The 20,002-nt window shown below is 39.3% G+C and overlaps 1 protein-coding gene across 1 annotated transcript in view; it reads right to left on the bottom strand.

The window, feature by feature from the left end:
- LOC136857465 (uncharacterized) overlaps nt 1-20,002 on the bottom strand; it is a 263,084-nt gene that overhangs the window by 27,438 nt on the left and 215,644 nt on the right. The window contains exons 7-8 of the mRNA XM_068225070.1: nt 15,128-15,370; nt 11,244-11,364 (exon numbers count right to left, since the gene is read on the bottom strand). Of these exons, the coding sequence (XP_068081171.1) occupies nt 11,244-11,364; nt 15,128-15,370 (364 nt within the window). The remainder of the gene's footprint in view (nt 1-11,243; nt 11,365-15,127; nt 15,371-20,002) is intronic.

The raw sequence follows: 20,002 nt of genomic DNA, 5'->3' as shown, positions 1-20,002 counted from the left end.
ACGTTCACATTTAGTTGTAATCAACAGATATTACGAGTTAACAATATCTATGATACCCAGTCTATTGCATATCAAAAAAGTATTGGTCTTCAAATCCTACTAATTCATTTTCCAGCTTTCAGAAAGGCCAAGGTGCCAGAGTTTTGTCCCGCGGGAATTCTTTTCCACGTCGTCAAATCTACCGACACGAAGCAGGCGTATCTGAGCACATTCAAATACCACCAAAGTGTGCCAGGATTGAACCTGCTAGCTTGTGCTCTCCCGTTTGAGCCAATCAACATGGCCGCAGTCCACAGTGTACCTGTTAGTATAACCTGTGATGTTGATGCACACTGCTGCTGTGCAAGTAATTGGCCTCGGGTTGGAAATAAAGTATTAAGTCAACTAAGTCTAACAAACGGAGGGTCTGACATATGCCTCGCCGATTTTGATAAAATTTTGCAGGGACGTTCTATATTGAAAATAAAGAGACACGTGTTTCGGCGTTTTGCTAGACACTCCCTAGTTTTTGCAGAAATCGAGGTCAAAGTTGATGACGGAAAATCATATTTGTAAAACATGTTTTATTTATATAGTGTGGGGTCCAAAGTTAATGATATAACGTTTTTGTGTTTTTTCATCGCGTGAAGGGTTCCGCAAGAGACATATCGCAAAAATATTGAATATTACATGAAAATTGTTAATCACATCTCCCGATTTTTTACTTCCAAAAAAGACAAAGAAAACTATTCTGATTATCAGAATATTATCAGATTCACTGAAAAAATGTAGTGCATGAAAACAAAGTAGCCACGCCCAAGAATCGAACACGGTCCAGCGGTTTGGTAGTCTGATGCCGGGGCCGATGACCTTCGATGTTAGGCCCCTTTAAACAACAAGCATCATCAGCAAGTCTGACGCCGACCTCACTCAGCTACAGCATGAAAACATAACAACGTTAATAACTCTAATATTATTAACTTTGGACCTCATATTATATAACATGTTCATAGACGATCTTTCGATGCACAGCATTGAAAATATGATTTTCCGTCATCAGCTTTGACCAAAGACTTTAATATTACGTGGACTCACAGCGCTCGCTGATGCTATGCGGAATATTGAACACTTTCGCGCATCACCATGTTGTAGGCGCTTCAGCTTCGAATGCATGGCTAGCATGTGGTAATATTTACAGTCCCTTGCATATTTTCGCTTTGAATTATGCATGTTGGTGGATCTGTTGTAGTATTACATGTGGCGGAGTGATAATATATCCTCAAATATTTTCAAGGAATGTGAGCGATTATAACATTACGGTAGTTAAATTGATTGGCAATATTAAGGTGAAGTAAGTTTAGCCTTACGTGTGAAATGGAAAGATACTAACGAAGGTGAATTCAATTGCAGCTTTTATTTGTACAGATCGCTATCAGAAGGGATCTGGTATTTCCTTTCGCATGTGAGTAGAAATCGAACTGTTATAAAATAACTTTCAGTTACTATAATCGAGAACTAAACAGGTTAGAGGGTGGTTGACTCAGGGACCGCGTGGACATGAAATTTAGAATGTTTAGACTTTTTATTATTTTTCTAGTTTGCCTCTCTTCAATCATCGGGGATGATTGTTTATAACTAAACAGTTGTTCTGAAAAAGACTAGACATTTTTTTATATAGACTGTGTGCCGGTATTACACACTTGATAAACCTTGGCCTAGAATCCGTAAGATATGTTTGATAAAAATTGATAAAACCCTGTTATTAGGGTAAGGTATTGTTTCAAATTCTTATCAGTTATCTGAAGATTTATTGGTATCGTATGTCTTAAGTTCTCCAATTTTTTTCACACTTGCTTTATAATAAAAGAATACAATATTGTTAATATGCTATTCCAGAAAAATCTGACAATATTAAGTCTAAATAAAGCTATATACAATCTTGCCAATCCTACTTTGCATTAGAAAACGCTAATCAAAATAACGGTTTAATTACGATATTAATCTTTTTCCAAGTGCTTTACTTTCAACATTTATTTTCTTTCTGGTGCTCATACTATTAGAGAAAAATTAGAACGCATTTTCAATTTTTATTTCTGCTCAAATAACATTAATTCAATTTGAGTTTGTAAAAGCAGTAATATTTTTAGGGGAAGATAATATTATGAAGATTGCCCTAGAGGAGTGCGACAGGCTTCAGCAGCCGGCACAATCCTCGCCGCAAGATGCGGCTTCATTCATTCCATCCCTGACCAGGTAATTTACTGGAAAACAGGTTGTAGGTTTTAATTCATTTTCAATATTATGAGGAGGGTTTTACATCTTAAATTATAACATTCTTATTTAAGCCTAAACCACTGAGAGAAACTCAAACTAACCCTAGACGTTCATTCTATTTTAATAAATACACAATAGAGGCAGACCAGCACCATTGCAACGAATGTCAGGTAGCATTTACCTAAATCCAAATCACACAGAAATGATCATTTAATTTAATTACCTTATGTCATATCAAAACCAAACCGAACCAAACCAAACCCCATGGCACAACAGGCCCGAAAGGCCATGGCCTACCAAGCGACCGCTGTTCAGCCTGAAGGCCTGCGGATTACGGGCTGTCATGCACGACGAATCCTCTTGGCCGTAATCTCACCGTCAGATAGCTCCGCAATTGTAATCACGTAGGATGAGTGCACCTCGAACCAGCCCTCAGATCCAGGTAAAGATCCCTGACCTGGTAGGGGATTGAACCTGGGGCCTCCGGGTAAGAGGTAGGCACGCTACCCCTATACCACGGAGCCGGTATTTCATATTCAGAAAATGATAAAAAATGTATCTGATTATTCTTTATTTGCTAGGGGCTTTACGTCGCACCGACACAGATAGGTATTATGGTGACGATGGGATAGGAAAGGCCTAGGAGTTGGAAGGAATCGGCCGTGGCCTTAAGTAAGGTAATGTCCCAGCATTTGCCTGGTGTGAAAATGGGAAACCAAGGAAAACCATCTTCAGGGCTGCCGACAGTAGGATTCGAACCCACTATCTCCCGGATGCAAGCTCACAGCCGCGCACAGTTTTTTGTTTGTTTTAGAAAGATTTCTGCAGACATGTACTTATTAAACCATCTGTTCAGAAAATGGAGAAAAATTTGCTGTAATGACTTATCAGAGAGGAATCATAAGCTATGTATCATTCACAGAAAGATTGTATTTCACAGGCTTCCTTTTTGTTGCTATTGAAGATTATTGCTATAGGCACAGGATTTTGTAAGTATTTAATTAATACGTTCTCCAGTCTGCTCTCAATTTTTATCTCACGATATGTAATCATACTTAAGTTGTAGACTGCTGTCATTTCAACATGTCTTCGTATTTTCAATAAAGCTAACCTGTAATACTTAGGTTTCAGTTACATGTATTTGTTCCGAATGTTCAAACACATCAGTTAAAAATATGACCCTTATATTAAAGTGATCAGTTTTAAGGTTCCAGTAGGTCTAGTTACTGTAATTTTTTTTTTCTGTTTTCGGGGAGTGAAATTCAAATATTTTTATTTATATACATTTATTTTTGTTAGTAGTGTATTTTTCAGTCTCCTTGTTCAGTCTGCTAAAGGGTTTTTTATTTTGTTTTGTTATATGCGCCACCTATAGGCTATCCAAAGGATTTGTGCAGATTGTTCAACTTTTATACATAAGTATCTTTTAATATTACCACAGTCTTGGCATTATGTATATTTATTGCGTGTGTACACAGTAGTCGATGTAGGCTGTCATTAATTTACTAGGGCGGATGTTTTCCTATGTGCGAAATGTAACGTAATGCATGAATTTCATACGATCTCCTCGTCAAACTGAAGAACTCCCACAACATGGCGGTATGCGCATGGACATAACTTCCCCAGTCAGACGCTTCTGCGCAGCCAGCGGTGTGGGGCCTTCGCTTTGACCTCGAATATTTCAAAAACTAGGGAGTGTCTAGCAAAACGCCAAAACACGTGTATCTTTTCAATACAGAACGTCCCTGAAAAATGTTATCAAAATCGGTAAGGCACATGTCAGACCCTCCCCTTGTAAGACAAGATATGGAGAGTAGAGGTAGCGGTGGTTTTATTCCTGCTCAGTCCAAGGATATTAATTTTTGACTCAGGGATGGAACGAGGTTCACTCAGTCTCTTATGACCAATTAAGGAACTGTCTAATAAGAGAGACAGAGCAGCCGGTCAAAAACGCCAAGTAATGCAGCTGTGGATTTCGTCACCCTAACCACTGGACATGCAGTACACATCATCTGGTCAAGGTACTAATGGGCTATTGCGTCAAGGGTTTGTTTGTTTGTTTGTTTGTTTGTTTGTTTGTTTGTTTGTTTGTTTGTTTGTTTGTTTGTTTGTTTGTTTGTTTGTTTGTTTGTTTGTTTGTTTGTTTGTTCAACTCAGCTAGCCATCGAAAATGTGGCTGAGAATCGAAATACTAGACTCTGTGTTTGCTTGTTTTGATAAAATGCAAAACCATTCTGTAAAATGTACATCCATACAGTCATATTTATGTCCCTGTTTTAAAAAACACAAATATGGGAAAATATCACTGCACCATTTTCCACATCCACGCCACGCTCTCCAAAAGCGATACCGCAAGCGTGCTCAATTGCCACTAAACGGAGGAAGGACATTAACACGACTGATTTCTGGTCTACAGCGTTGTAATATCATCCTCAAACAAGGGTGTTGTGTGGGACTGTAGTCTGTTCGATTTTAACTCCTATGAGTGAGAGCTGGACCGTGTTACGTTCTGCTCTCTAACCAAAGTCAATATTCTTCAGAGCACTGATAATAATATTTGTCCGGAATCTGAACTCTTAAAACAAAGTTCAATGTATATTAAGAAAAGTGCAGTCTCTAATTCATTCCTTTCAAAACGTAGAATTTCAACGTAGATGGCGGGAAGATAATCGCTTCGACGGATAACGAATTTTCTGGTAAAAATTTTTACGAATTAAATCTCGCTTAGTATGCTTATTAATATGAAAACGTCCCTCAGTATAGTGAATTATTCAATCCTCACTCTACATGTCGGCCTTACCCTGTGAAAAACATGTCATGATTATGAAAAACCAAACCAAATCCCATGGCACTACAGCCCTTGAAGGGCCTTGGCCTACCAAACGACCGCTGCTCAGCCCGAAGGTCTGCTGATTACGAGGTGTCGTGTGGTCAGCACGACGAATCATCTCGGCTGTTATTCTTAGCTTTCTAGACCGGGGCCGCTATCTCACCGTCGGATAGCTCCTCAATTGTAATCACGTAGGCGGCGTTGACCTCGAACCAGCCCTCAGGTCCAGGTAAAAATCCCTGACCTGGCAGCAGGAAGTGATCAAATTACCGGGGAGATATTAAAGACAATGGGGTGGTACATAGTGCCTTATTTAAAATTTATCTTTGACTATGTCATAAATAATAGTGTAATACGAAAAGAATGGAAGAAATCTATAATAATACCTATTTATAAAGAAAAGGGTGATACAAGGAAACCAGAGAACTACAGACCAATCAGCCTGACCAGTATAGTTTGTAAAATACTGGAGAGTTTAATAGCAAAGTACGTCAGAGGGATATGTGTATGCCAGTATGGATTTAGAAAGAAATTTTCTTGTGAGGCACAACTGGTGGGATTTCAGCAGGACATATCAGATCAGTTGGATTCAGGAGGCCAGTTAGATTGCATAGCCATAGATCTTTCCAAAGCCTCGATAGAGTGGAACATGGAATATTATTAAAGAAATTGGAGGGAATAGGATTGTACGTAAGGGTTATACGTTGGATAAGAACATTTCTAAATTCAAGGGTTCAGAAAGTCAAAGTAGGAAATAATATATCACAGGAAGAGAAAGTTTGGAAGGGAATCGCACAGGGTAGTATAATTGGTCCGTTACTTTTCTTAATATACACAAATGATTTAGGGAACAATATAACACCAAAAATAAGATTGTATGCAGATGATATAATTATTTATAGGGAAATAAATAACATTGAGTATTGTTCAGAATTACAAAGGGACCTTGAAAGTATCCAACAGTGGGTTGAAGAAAATAATATGAAGGTTAATGGAGGCAAATCAACTGTTACAACATTTACAAACAGGAGCTTTAAAACTGAATTTGAATATACTTTGGATGAGGTAGTTATCCCAAAAGATAGCAAGTGCAAATACTTAGGTGTGAGATTTGAAAATAATTTGCACTGGAAGGGTCATGTTGATGACATTGTTGGGAAAGCATACAGATCGTTACATGTCATAATGAGGCTACTTAAAGGATGCAACAAGGAATTAAAGAAAAAAGTTACTTACTGTAAGTATGGTTCGTCCATTATTGGAATATGCAAACAGTGTTTGAGATCCTCACCAAGAAAACATAATAAAAGAAATAGATAGTGTGCAGAGGGAAGCAGCAAGATTTGTAACAGGGGATTTGAGAACAAACAGTAGTGTATCAGAAATGTTAGAGGAACTTGGGTGGGAAACTTCAAGTAAGAGAAGGGAGAAAACTAGACTTATAGGATTATATAGAGCCTATACAGGAGAAGAAGCATGGGGAGAAATCCGTGAGAGGCTTCAGTTGGAAAATAATTATATTGGCAGAACTGACCACAAGTATAAAATTAGAAGGAATTTTAGCAGAAGCGACTGGGGTAAATTTTCATTCATTGGGAAGGGCGTGAAGGAGTGGAACAGTTTACGAGGGGTAGTGTTTGATCCTCTTCCAAAATCTGTACAGGTATTCAATAAACAGCAACAGGGAAAATAAATGAAATGTTAGAGGGCATTCGACCAGTGCAGGTTATTGTAAATTAAAAATGTGTGTTAAAAAAAGTTAATTCCTTCCCCTGGTCCATGGAGTTTGGACAGCCAAAGTAGGGGACTGCCTGTAGGGGTGAAGTACAGTGGGGACTTCGAGGGCTCTGGGACCGCTACGGTAGCTGTGAAGGCCCTTCAGGAACTCTGAAAAGTGGTGGCAAAAGGGGGCTCTGGTTAAGACGCAGCAGGTCGTTATGCTACTTAGGTTCCAAAATGGGTAAAAGATAAGTAAATAAATGTAATGTAAATTTTAATCTTATACCAGTTGCATAGTATTATTTGAAGTAATTCCACATACTGTATATGAGTTGACTATGTTTGTAAGTATAGGAGATATTATAAGTAGAATTTTGTAAACAATATAAATTTATTAAGGATGATCTGTTTGTTTAATAGAAAAAATTGTTAGCATAAATTGTATATTATTGTATTCTAGAAAAAAATTCTTCTCTTGTTAATTTAAAATTTAGTGCTTGACAATAATGTATTTTAGTGTACCATTTGCCACAGAGGTAGACACCTCACTTGCAAATAAAGAGATTTTGATTTGATTTGATTTGATTTGATTTGATTTGATTTGGAATCAAATCCGGGGCCTCCGCGTAAGAGGCAGACACGCTACCCCTACACCACGGGGCCGGCGTCATGATTATGCCCTACCAGAAAATGTTCTCAAGCAAATTGGCACGATGGCAGCGTACTGTAGAGTAGACCAACCCAGTACTGTACCTCAACTGCAGAACTATTGATTACGATGTGGATGAATTATTATTTTAATCGGCATCAGTAAGTGAAGATATTTAAGTTTCCTTATTATATTTGTATAGAAACCGGTCAGGGTTAGGCGTTATTTGTTTAACATTTTGACGGATTTTGACGGAACTTCATGTGTTGGTGACGGGGGAAATGATTATTAGTTGGTAACATTGCTATGAAGCGCCTACACATCACTAGAAACTAGAAAATAAGGAGTTAGGTAGTTTCCCGCTCCTTTCCTCATCTAGCCAGGAAGTACAATGTTATATCAGTCTGGCATTCCCTTAGGGAATACAATCGAATCTAAATGTTGCATTTTCCTACCATTCTTCATAATAATAATAATAATAATAATAAGAAGAAGAAGAAGAAGAATGAAGAATAAAATAAAAGAATTAAAAATATAATTTCATTGCTTTAATGTTTTCATACTACGAAAGCCAAAGAGTTATTGATAAAGGTTCAGTGCATTCAGTGACGCTTATATAGGACAATTTTAAAAAGGGGAAGGTAGCGGTCGTGGCTAGGATAAAGGTATAGCCTTGGCAGTTGCTTGGTGTGAAAATAGGAAACCGTGGAAAAGTACCTCAAGGACTGGCAACGGTAGAGATTTAACCCAACATGATGCATTATTAATAATAAATCTAAAATGAATCAATATATATCAGTTAAGAGTATTTCTACTGCTAGCAATTATTATTATTTTATTATTATTAATGCATTATCACCATAATACATTCCTGGCGAACTTCCGAATTTCCGGAATCAGTATCCTATGTCTAAAAGAAGGTTCTCTCAAGCTCAAAATATCTACTGAGACGGCGATGTCCCATTGTGCAACATTAAATGCTTCCCTCTTGATTCGGTGACCTGAATCATGATCCGGGACTTAGAAGGGCAGTTAAATTACTGCCTGTGTTACCCATACCGACTAAAATATACTACTACTACTACTTATTATTATTATTATTATTATTATTATTATTATTATTATTATTATTATTATTATTATTATTATCTTACGTACCGTTAACTACCTTTACCATTGTTGTTACTGTAGACGCTGAGGTTCCGGATATTTTGCTAAAGGAGTTATTTCACGTGCCGATAAACCTGTCGATACAAGGCTGTCGTATTTGACCGCCTTCAAAAACCACCAGACTGAGCTGGAATCCAACCTGTCCTCTAGGGAATAGACGCCAGCGCTCTACCATCTGAGCCAATTACCCCGCGCGGAAATGTTAGAAAGGTAACATTTTACAAATCCTACAATTTATTCTAAATCCTGACACCTACCAATCACAGTTTTACAGCTTGACATAGACACGAAAACAACATATTATATGTTCCTGCAGCATTTTCAAAAATTGATAGTACCTTAGGGTAAGAGCCTAAAAACTATGTTATAACAGTTTTTCCTTATATATTTGTACTTTACAGCTACAAATATACTATACTAGCTCATGTACCCGTGCTTCGCTATGGGATTCTCAGAAAGACTGACTTTGTGGTTTTCCTAACTGAATTGAACATAGGTCATTACATAAACGTCAGTAGGAATGTAGCGATTGAAAGCAATGTTATCATATAAAATACTCGATCAAATGAAAAACCGCACACTTTCTCACTATCAACGAACAGTACTACGGTGCCGATCTAACAGTCCAAAGTTCCAGAGCTGGAATTACCAGGTCGCAGACTGCCGGGAACACTCCTCTGCCATTATTCCGTTAAATGTGCACACTGCTCGTTCCAATCAGTACCTCAGAGTAGAGACTGAATAGCTCGAATGCTATGATGAACCAGTGTGTTACGTACCAGTAGTATCAGAAAATATATGAACCAGAGGAATGGCATGCTAAAGAAGAAAGTTATCTAACTCCCCAGCTACTTCCCGCCAATATTTAGGCAGGCTGTTACACTCGGTACGACCGGGCGAGTTGGCCGTGTGGTTAGAGGCGCGCAGCTGTGAGCTTGCATCCGGGAGATAGTGGATTCGAACCCCACTACCGGCAGCCCTGAAGTTGGTATTCGGTGGTTTCCGACAGGGTAAATGCTGGGGCTGTACATTAATTAAGGCAAAGGCCCCTTACTTCACACCCCTAGCCCTGTCCTATCCCATCGTCGCCATAAGACCTGCCTGTGTCGGTGCGACGTAAAGCAAATTAAAAAAAATTAAAAATTAAAAAAATCCTATCTATCGGAGATGAGTGGAAACAGAAGACACAAAGCACATCACAACAAACAATGGTCAATGTAATGTTATTGTTGATTAATTTTATGAGCTTTCTATACTGTAGGCATTCACATTAGTTTTCTTTGGGCTTTGTAATATTAGGGCGTCTTATAAAATTATTTAGATCGTAGACTGTAGTTCCTTATTCTCAGACTTTACACACCGATTTTCATTAAATTCTGTTTACCCATTTTCTCGTGACTCAGCGAAGGACTTAGTAACAAAAATCCAAATTCATGAATATCTCTGTGATTATAGGCGGTACGGTAACAATGTATAAGACAATATTGATCGGAAATGTAATAACTTCCTACGTAACTACTACTAACTTACTACATAACTAAAGTTATGTTAATTATGTAGTATTTATCGATACGACCACTAATAACAAATATTTGAGAATTACATTTTAGGCCTTCCCATAAACTACCATTTCACTCAGCGTGAATAAAATTATTGATGGCCTAGATTATAGCGACTTATTCCCCGACTTTGCATACCAATGTTCATTAAGATACGACCACTAATAACAAATATTTGAGAATTAAATTTTAGGCCTTCCCCTAAACTACAATTTTTCTCCCCGTGAATACAATTATTTATAGCCTAGATTGTAGCGACATATTCTCCGTCTTTGTATACCGATTTCCATTAAGATACGACCACTAATAGCATAAATATGTGAATTAAATTTTAGGTATTTCCCTAAACTACCATTTCACTCAGCGCGAATAAAATAAATTATAGGCTAGATTGTAGCAGTTCATTACCCGACTTTACATACCGATTTTCATTAAATTCGCTTCAGCCGTTTTCTCGTGATGCGTGTACATACATACAGACAGACAGACAGACAGACAGACAGACAGACAGACAGACAGACAGAAATTACGGAAAAGTAAAATGTGCATTTCCTTGTTACAGTGGACATGACCGATACAGAAATACCATTCTTTTCAAATTCTGAGCAATGTACAGACAACACTCTTATTTTATATATATAGATAGATTACCATAAAAATACGGAAGTAATGCAAAAGTACACACTTTCTCCCTTTCCTTTCTGACATTTTCCATAGTGATGTACTACACATATTTATTTTATTTCTGTTAATCCCCGACTCAAGACGTCCGGCTCCATGGCTAAATGATTAGCGTGCTGGCCTTTGGTCACAGGGGTTCCGGGTTCGATTCCCGGCAGGGTCGGAAATTTTAACCATCATTGGTTAATTTCCCTGGCACGGGGGCAGGGTGCATGTGATATCTGTATCATCATTTCATCCTCATCACGACGCGCAGGTCGCTCACGGGTGTCAAATCAAACGACCTGCACCTGGTGAGCCGAACCCGTCATGGGATATCCCGGCACTAAAAGCCATACGCCATTTCATTTCATTTCCCGACTCAAGGTGTGTCTTTACTTACTGTGTGAGAGAGAACGTCTCGTTGAGGTCCGAGCTGCCTATGAGAGTGATCTGGATTTTGCCGTAGCTCGAAGCAGGTGTGTCTGTCAGCAGATGCTCCAAAGTTACGTGATACTGGTGCGCTGTAACATTTCAGAATTAAACATATGAGTGTTTTCTAGAAAAGAGAGCTCTTATTCTTTGAAAGTGTGCGGTACAAAATCAATAATCAAAGTCAGGTTTACTGAACATGAAGAGTCGAGTAAAACTTCACCAGAAGATATGTACTAAGAATTGTCTGACATCAATATTGTAACATCTAAATCAGGGTATTACGGGCCCCTTGGGGTCTGGGGAAATGTGTTTCAGCGGTTCCATGAAAGTCGAGTATATTTAATATAATTTTAGCATGAACAGCAGAAGAGTACCTAAAAAATTGTATTTTAAGCAATGCATAGTAATAATTAGAAAGTATCTCACTTAAACACCAACCATTTGTGCTTCCCTTTAAAAAAGACGAATTTTAAATTCACTAATTCCTAACGAGCTGAATGCTTTCTGACAACACGTAACATTTGCTAGGAACATAGGTCAGAATCGACTGGATGTCAAAGATAACATGAGTGTTGCCTTGTAGAATAATATTCCACAGTTTCTTATTGATGCAAAGTTTGGGCTGGGAAGGTTTGGGATAAAGGAGACGAGCTGCTCGACTAAGTGGTATCTTCCAAGCTGTCATTGGAGAGATGGCGTGGAATGGCATTAGTAGACGAATATGTTTGAGTGATGTCTTTAAAAGTAGGAAAGATCACAGTATGAAGATAAAGCTGGGATTCAAGAGGACAAATTAGGGCAAATATTCGTTTATAGGTAGGGGAGTTAGGGATTGGAAAAACTTACCAAGGGAGATGTTTCTTTGCGATCATTTCAGAAAAGGCTAGGAAAGCAACAGATAGGGAATCTGTCACCTAGGCGACTGTCCTAAATTCAGATCAGGATTGATTGATTGATTGATTGATTGATTGATTGATTGATTGATTGATTGATTGATTGATTGATTGATTGATTGATTGATTGATTGATTGATTGATTGATTGATTGATTGATTGATTGATTGATTGATTGATTGATTGATTGATTGATTGATTGATTGATTGATTGATTGATTGATTGATTGATTGATTGATTGAAATACTGACCCGCACCACAGATCTCATTAGAAACGACAATTCTTTGAGAAGCATCGCACAATATTGAACCTTAGACGAGAGATCCCTAACAGCAAAAGTTCAAAGCTGAAATAATGTTACATAGCGGTCTTTGCAGGCGCAACTATGATATGTAACTTACTGTCGACTTCCGATTTATCAGAATTCGTTTGAACAGGAAGTATTGAGGAAAAGACTAGCACAAGAAAGAAGCAATACCCAGTAGTCACCACAATGCATCATGACCTCTAAGCTCATGGGACACGGACATTGGAGGGAAGCAGTGTAGAAACTGACGGACTCCAATTCCAGATACCGTATCCCGTATTTTCGGTCCTACTCCACTTTTAATATTCAGATCCCAAAATAAGCGATTCTCCATTTCAGTTTTGGAATCCTCAAATACTACTACCACTACCCACCTCAGCCACCCTCGAAGTGGATTTCTGTGGTTTCCCACTTCTCCTCCAGGCAAATGCCGGTATGGTACCTAACTTAAGAACACGGTCGCTTCCTTTCCTCTTCCTTGTCTATCCCTTCCAATCTTCGACAAGGCCCCTGTTCAGCATAGCAGATGAGGCCGGCTGGGCGAAGTACTAGTCCTTCTTCCCAGTTGTATCCTCCCGACCCAATATCTCACGTTTCAGACACTGCCTTTGAGGCGGTAGAGATGGGATCTCTCGCTGATTCCGAGGGAAAAACTAACCTTGGACACTAAACGGATGATGGATGTTCGACACATTTTATTTCAAAGATGTACAGGTACATTACTACTGTATATAGCTTTCCTTCCCATGGATCATTAACTCGTTCCGTGAAGAAAAATATAAAGTGAGGCCATAACGATAAAATAAGCTTTGTCCTAAGCCAAGAAAACTGGAAGTGGATGTCACTGCTGCTCAATATTCGTAGCGAAAATAAAATTAATGCTTGAATGCTCAACATCTGCAAAACCTTTACAAGATCGGAACTGAGAAACATTCAGAAGTGGAAGCGGAAGGCCCGAAACCTAAATTTTATCTTTTTACTGATGGAAAACTTCATAATTTGTCTCTGAAGAACACCAACATTGTTTTCCGCCACTATAAGACACGCGTTCTAGTTGTTACAAACATATTCGCACAACCACGGGTTTTCCTGAGTAAACAGAGTTCTGAACCACACGAATGCAATCTTGCAACTACTAGTGAGAACAGTTCCCTTAGAAATCCACCGACCAATCTTCCACAACACAGAGACGAACCCTGCTTTAGTTCCGATGATTCCAGACTGGCTTGAAGAGAGAAGGATAGTTCCATAATGAGAAAGGAGTGTGTGTGACAGAGAAGGGTAGCGTTCTCACAGAAATGGAAGTATGAGCCACGATTCTCTGTGGCGACTTCGACGTTTCCCTTACAACTAACTCACAGCACGTGTTCCCGGTGGCTACAAAATTTTGGAAGCTTTTGCTGATTCAGCTGGCAGAATGAACCACCCGGCTACGTACCCTACAGCTCTCTTACGCTCTGAGCGATGAAAGCCGATTAACCAGCAATATCCTTTCCAATTTCACCCTTGGGAAAGTAATAATTAGGAAAATAAGAGGCTTTTTAATTGTAGGGTCTTTAGTGACCAATTGAACCCAATGAGAATCCGCGCCTGCTTGTAAGTGATATAGAGTGGTTGCTGCCTATGTCCCCAAGAATTAACTTGGTTCTCGCTAGTCTGGGAGTCTCAGACGGTAGAGCGCCGGCTCGATCTTGACTCACTTCCATGATATTTGCATATGCTTAATTACACTAGCCTCATGTCGGTGAATTTTCTGAAACGTGAAAGAACCCTTGCAGGACGGAACTCCTACGTAGTTAGTGGGCCAGCAAATGAATAATATTATTACAATATTAATTTGTCAGGTACTCATTTTTCTGTAAGATGAGTGAACAAGAGCCTCACCAGATGTGAAAGCCTCGTTTTCGATTCTTGACGGGGAATAGAGCCCCTATAGTTTTGCCTGATCCGAAGAAGTCCTTGCCGTCTCAGGTAAGCAGCTGTTTGAGGATTTTACAGTCTTGTGCAGTCCTTGCAAGATAGACCATCCGGTGGGAATGAGCGGCGTGCCGTGACAAGGGAAATGTGTGTCGTTGTAGTGTAGGGTGTGTGAGGCAGAACAAATACTCAGCCCTAAAGTTACAGGAATTAACCGTAGATGGTCAAAATCCCACCACCCGGCCGGGAATCGACCCAGAGCACCCAAGTCAGAAGACCAGACCGTTGACCATTCAACCACAGAGTAAAACATCTTGTCTTACCTAATTTCACTGACATAACCACCACTTGCGAAACTGAAATGGTTGCCAAGCTGCTGTGTCAAAATAGTCTCCAATATACCCTGAATGAGTTGGCCGTGCGGTTAGGGTCGCGCAGCTGTGAGTTTGCATTCGGGAGATAGTGGATTAGAACCCCACTGTCAGCAGCCCCGTAGATGATTTTCTGTGTTTTCCCATTTTTACACCAAGCAAATAATGGGGATGTACGTTAATTAAAGCCACGGTCTCTTCCTTCCCACTCCTAGCCCTTTCCTATCCCATCTTCGGTGTCGGTCCGATATAAAGCAAGTTGTAAAAGAAAAAAGAAAAGAAGTCCTGAATGCAAAAATCCACAAAAACAAAACAAATAAATGTATATTAAATTTCTATGCAGTGAAAGGGCGTTGACGTACCACAGAACGGCTCCTCATCGCGAGTGACGAGGTAAAGCGTTCCTCGGCCCGCAGACCGGTCCGCATAGTACCCCATGTTACCACAGCGACGGTCTCCAGTGCAGGGGAAACAGCGACCCTCCAGGAACTCCTCATAGCTCTCGCACGGGAATGCTGGGAAGTGGCAGCGTGGGGACACTGAGTCTGTGAAAAACTTGTACGCTCGACGGTGGTTACACAGACTGCGGCCTTCCACTTCAGATGCTGTAGACACATAAATAAAATACAATACATCATCTGAATCTTTTCATAAATAGACTATAAACTAGCCATACACAAATATACAGAAACAATAGCCTGGAACTGATAATCTGTAAACAGTAGTTGTCGACGAGAATCTTTATGGACCTCGCAGCATAGAACATTTACGGATACAAAGTAACATGTGCAAAATATTACGTTTCTCAACCACCCGTAGCTCTGGAACAAGGGCGAAATATCTGGAGAACGCCCAGTTGCAAATTGCGCGGATCCGCGCAGCTGTTAGCTGGCATCCGGGAGATAGTGGGTTCGAACCCCACTGGCGGTAGCCCTGAAGATGGTTTACCGTGGTTTCCCATTTTCACACCAGGCTATTCCTTAATTAAGGCCATGGCCGCTTCTTTCCCATTCCTAGGCCTTTCCTATCCCATCGTGAAGACCTATCTGTGTCGGTACAACGTAAAACAAATTGTAAAAGATAAAAAATAAAACATAAATCGGTATTGCAAATACAGTAATCTATTCGATAGTTAACAGTATACTTTACAGGCGTCCCTACTGCAGCTTCTTATTGCTACAAAGGAGCTCGGGCAGTTGTGAAACAATACCTTACGCGTACTGCATGGAACTATTGTGACTTCCCCTCTCGGAGAACAATCATCAAACGAGAAATGCAACCAAGCAAGCAAAGGGCGCCAATCTTTAAGTTGAGGACTTAAAGATAAAATTTATAATCAAGCTTGGACAGACTCTTATCACAGGGGTGGGGTGATAGTGCACTAATCATTAAGCAGGAGAATTAAAAATCAAAAGGCTAATTAAGGCAGATTGATTAAAATGAACTAGAAAAATACTATTTATTATATTTACTATAAATGACGACGGTTTAACGAGAACTGAATTTAAAATAGAAAATGAATTTAACAAAAAATTGAATGACTCTACTTCGCGAAAACTTGCAATATCTTTAACTCGCTTGCTCACCATGTAGTCTTGTTCTGCTGGTCCTTGGAAAGCTTCCATCCTTGTAGCGGGAACATCATCGGTCGTCTTTGAGATCTCTTCATCTGCAGCTAAGTACCATTCCTGCCTTGCCAATTGCACCCACCACTAATTGGAAGATGACTTCAAAACTAACACTCCCTATTATGCTTTATCCCATATATTGGAGATAAGCCCTAAGTCATAGTTAGAAGAACCACCTTGGGTTATATGGAGAGGATACTCAATTAAGAATCCTTCCAACTTTACTGAAAATGTTCTCTGAAGTTTCATTTCTATCTAGATTAAAACTATCTATTGACTTAGACTGGTTCAAACCGGTCTTGTAGCCGTGCTGTACGTAATTCCTGATGAGAGTGGCTATATACCCCTCATTCAGAATTTCTAAGTATCGAGACGAAGAATCAAGTAGAAGATCAAGTAGAAGCTCAATAAGAAAATCACGTAGAAGATGTAGAATAACTCGTAGAAGTCCAGTAGAAGATCAGTAGAAGATCAAGTAGCGAATGAATACGTAGAATAATGTAGAGAGAATCGTAGAAGATCAGAAGATCATAAGAAGAAGCCACGAGCTCCAACACGCCCTTTTATAACCTTCTCTCGCGCTAATTACAGGTCGCTACACGTGGTCCAATCAGATGACACGTCTCTCCCCACTCCAGATATTAGAGTTGACGGGCCATAACCAAGATATCAACCGTTCTTCTATTAGTCCTTTCACTCAGTATCCATGGCAACATGACGCTCCTTTGAAAATATAGGCGGTGAACAGTTCGAATAATTCTGGTCGAAATACGGTAGCTTACGTTACCACGCTTGAACACGTGCTCGCTTTTCTCAGAACTTGATGTCTAAATTTGTCCTTCCAACTTCCTCGGTGATGTGGCAAGATAGAGGAAATCTACTGCAAGTTAATTTTAACCGACTGTCGCAAGAATCTAAGTGAATATGAGGATATTCAGCCCTCGTTTACAAGTCGTAGTTACAAAGTAATGAAATGATAGTGAGCAAATGATTAAACATGAATTATAATACAATTACATACCAAGATAAATATCATGACGTTAAATTCCTGAATTAATTACACATAATAAAATTAACATAATTACACTGTAACGTCTGGAACGTTACATACGCCCCCATGAGTTCTTAACAAATATTACATGAGTTGAGAACTCACACACTTACTCCCACATTGACATGAAATACCTCTATTACCTGCCCATTACGAGCGACAGTATTTTCATACAATTAATTATATCTCACTCTTTCCATATCTCTCTTAGACTGCTTACCATTGCGACTGTCTGTTATTTCAGTTCATCTTGAGGTTTAGACACTAAATTATGCCCAACACAAGCAACTTTCCATTTTTGTAAAAAAACAAGATTATCCTAGAGAATATAACATAATATATACAATTCAGATTACAAACTCTGCCGAGTGTCTATTTGTCCTTATACTCCCCATCTCTCCGACATTCTTTGCTAGATAGCAGTAACACGTTCTCTTCCAATCTTTTACATTAAAACCATGGAAAACAAATGATACAAACAATTTACACTTTTATCACTCTTTCGAATGTTTCAACCTTATCTTGAAGCAGGATGCAATACACTCCACACGAATACACACGTAATTTAAGCTCACGGTAAAATTATTGCAAGTTAGAAATGCACATACGGGAAAATTAATTATTTGCCGTCGTCAGCTTTAATTAGCCTTCTGTAACATCTCAGAAAACAAATATATATAAAATTTCATGGCCTCACATACGGAAAACAGATGATCTATTGTCAATGAACGAGCGTAAATCTACCGCTACACACAAACACCTCCCTATTTTACAAACACAACTAGGAAATACCACCACAATTGAGACGTAAACACATACCGCTCGTAGTCTGACATAACAAGTAGCAACTTCCCCGAGTTACTGACCTATATCTCACAATCCGGTTCAGCCACCTCACACGACAGGTATCTCCGTAAACTACTAATGTTATATGAACCATTCATTACGCTCTCGCCATCCGCTAACTTGTAAGCACAGGGTCCTAGTTTTCTATGTACTTTATAAGGGCCTTGATATAAAAGAAAAAATTTCTTTGTTACCTTATCCTCGCTGTTTGACAACATTGGAACTCTCACCAAAACCATATCACCTACCTCAAAGTTATCAAGTACTTTACGTTTCTGTTGCCTTCTACGTTTATCTCCAGATTTAATCAGGTTCTCCCGTGCCAGTCGGACGTAAAATTCAGCATTACGAGGTGGTTCCTCAGGCAAACCAAACACTCTCACTACGCTCTCGTATTCAATACACAAACGTATTGATCTATCAGACTTAGGCACGACAATTAAGGGATTAACATATTGACTGTTTGGTAATTCAATCACATCGTCTGCTAACATAGCTTGAATTTGATCCTCTACGGCTTTTGCATATTTGTGTGGTATCGGATACCGCGGTCCGCTGAATGGAGTCTTATCCAGCACAGAAAAAGAATGTTCATACAGATGGGTAACACCAGGTTTCTCGGAGAAAATCTCCACGTGTTCACATAACACTTCAAATAACTTGTCCTTCTGGATTTCATTTAACTCATTTCTACTTACGGCTTCTTTCCAGCCACATCTTTTATCCTCATTAATCCACAACTGACACAACTTCAGGCCCTCACTAGCCTCTTCATTTACTTTAGAAACCTCTCTCATTCTCCACACTGTACTAACTTCCGTTTTCCTCTGAATTTCCTCCTCAAACTTGACCTTGATATCCTCATTATTCCACCTCAAATTTAGCACTAGATCATTGTAATTTAACTGAGCCAATTTTAACGTTAACCAGTCAGATCCCAAGATAAGATCAAATATCAAATGCGGAATTACCAAACATATCTGAACGCTAATAAAATTATTAATACAGATCGGAACAACTACTTGTTTACAAATTTGCTTAGACTTCTTTCCAACAGCCGTAATGATGAAAGTAGACTTAACAGGCATTTCCTCCAACTGAATACCCTCTTTCACTAATGACTCATACCACTGAGAACTAATACATGATATTTGGCTACCAGAATCAGTCAAAACTTTAACCCACGCCCCCCAGACTTTCAATTTAACAACGGGATTGACTACTTTATTACTTGAATCTCCATTATTCTGCTCGGGTTCATACAACAAATGGTCTCTAACATCTAGGTCATATGGTAACACTTTCATGGCAAGACACTTCGCTACCTTCGTACTAGGCTGGAATTCTGACCTAACATTACAGCCTCTAGTTAGTTTAAAGGTTCCCTTTGTGTATTGACGTTGGACTCATTAGTACATTGCTCTGGCCTCCGTTGGGGATTTCCTGTCCTATATTCCGGTGCTCCGCTCCTGCTGTTCTGCTGAGGTCTGAACTGATTGCGAGCTTCTACCGTTATGTCTCATTCCGTTGTGATGACTAAAGTTCTGAATATTCTCCGTTCTACTCCTAAGGTTACCTAAAGCATCAAAACTGCCTAGTAGGTTCTCCATCTCCTGAATAGTACCAACTTTTTGCATGCAGGCCGCTTCTCTCACCCTGTCCGGAAAATGTCTTAAAAGTAGTCTTACTACATCAGACCCCTCGGTTATACC

This window comes from Anabrus simplex, chromosome 1 (assembly GCF_040414725.1).
Source record: "Anabrus simplex isolate iqAnaSimp1 chromosome 1, ASM4041472v1, whole genome shotgun sequence".
NCBI classification, from domain to species: Eukaryota; Metazoa; Arthropoda; class Insecta; order Orthoptera; family Tettigoniidae; genus Anabrus; species Anabrus simplex.
Note: the sequence above shows the minus strand (reverse complement) of the source record. Positions and strands in the feature narration are given on the sequence as shown.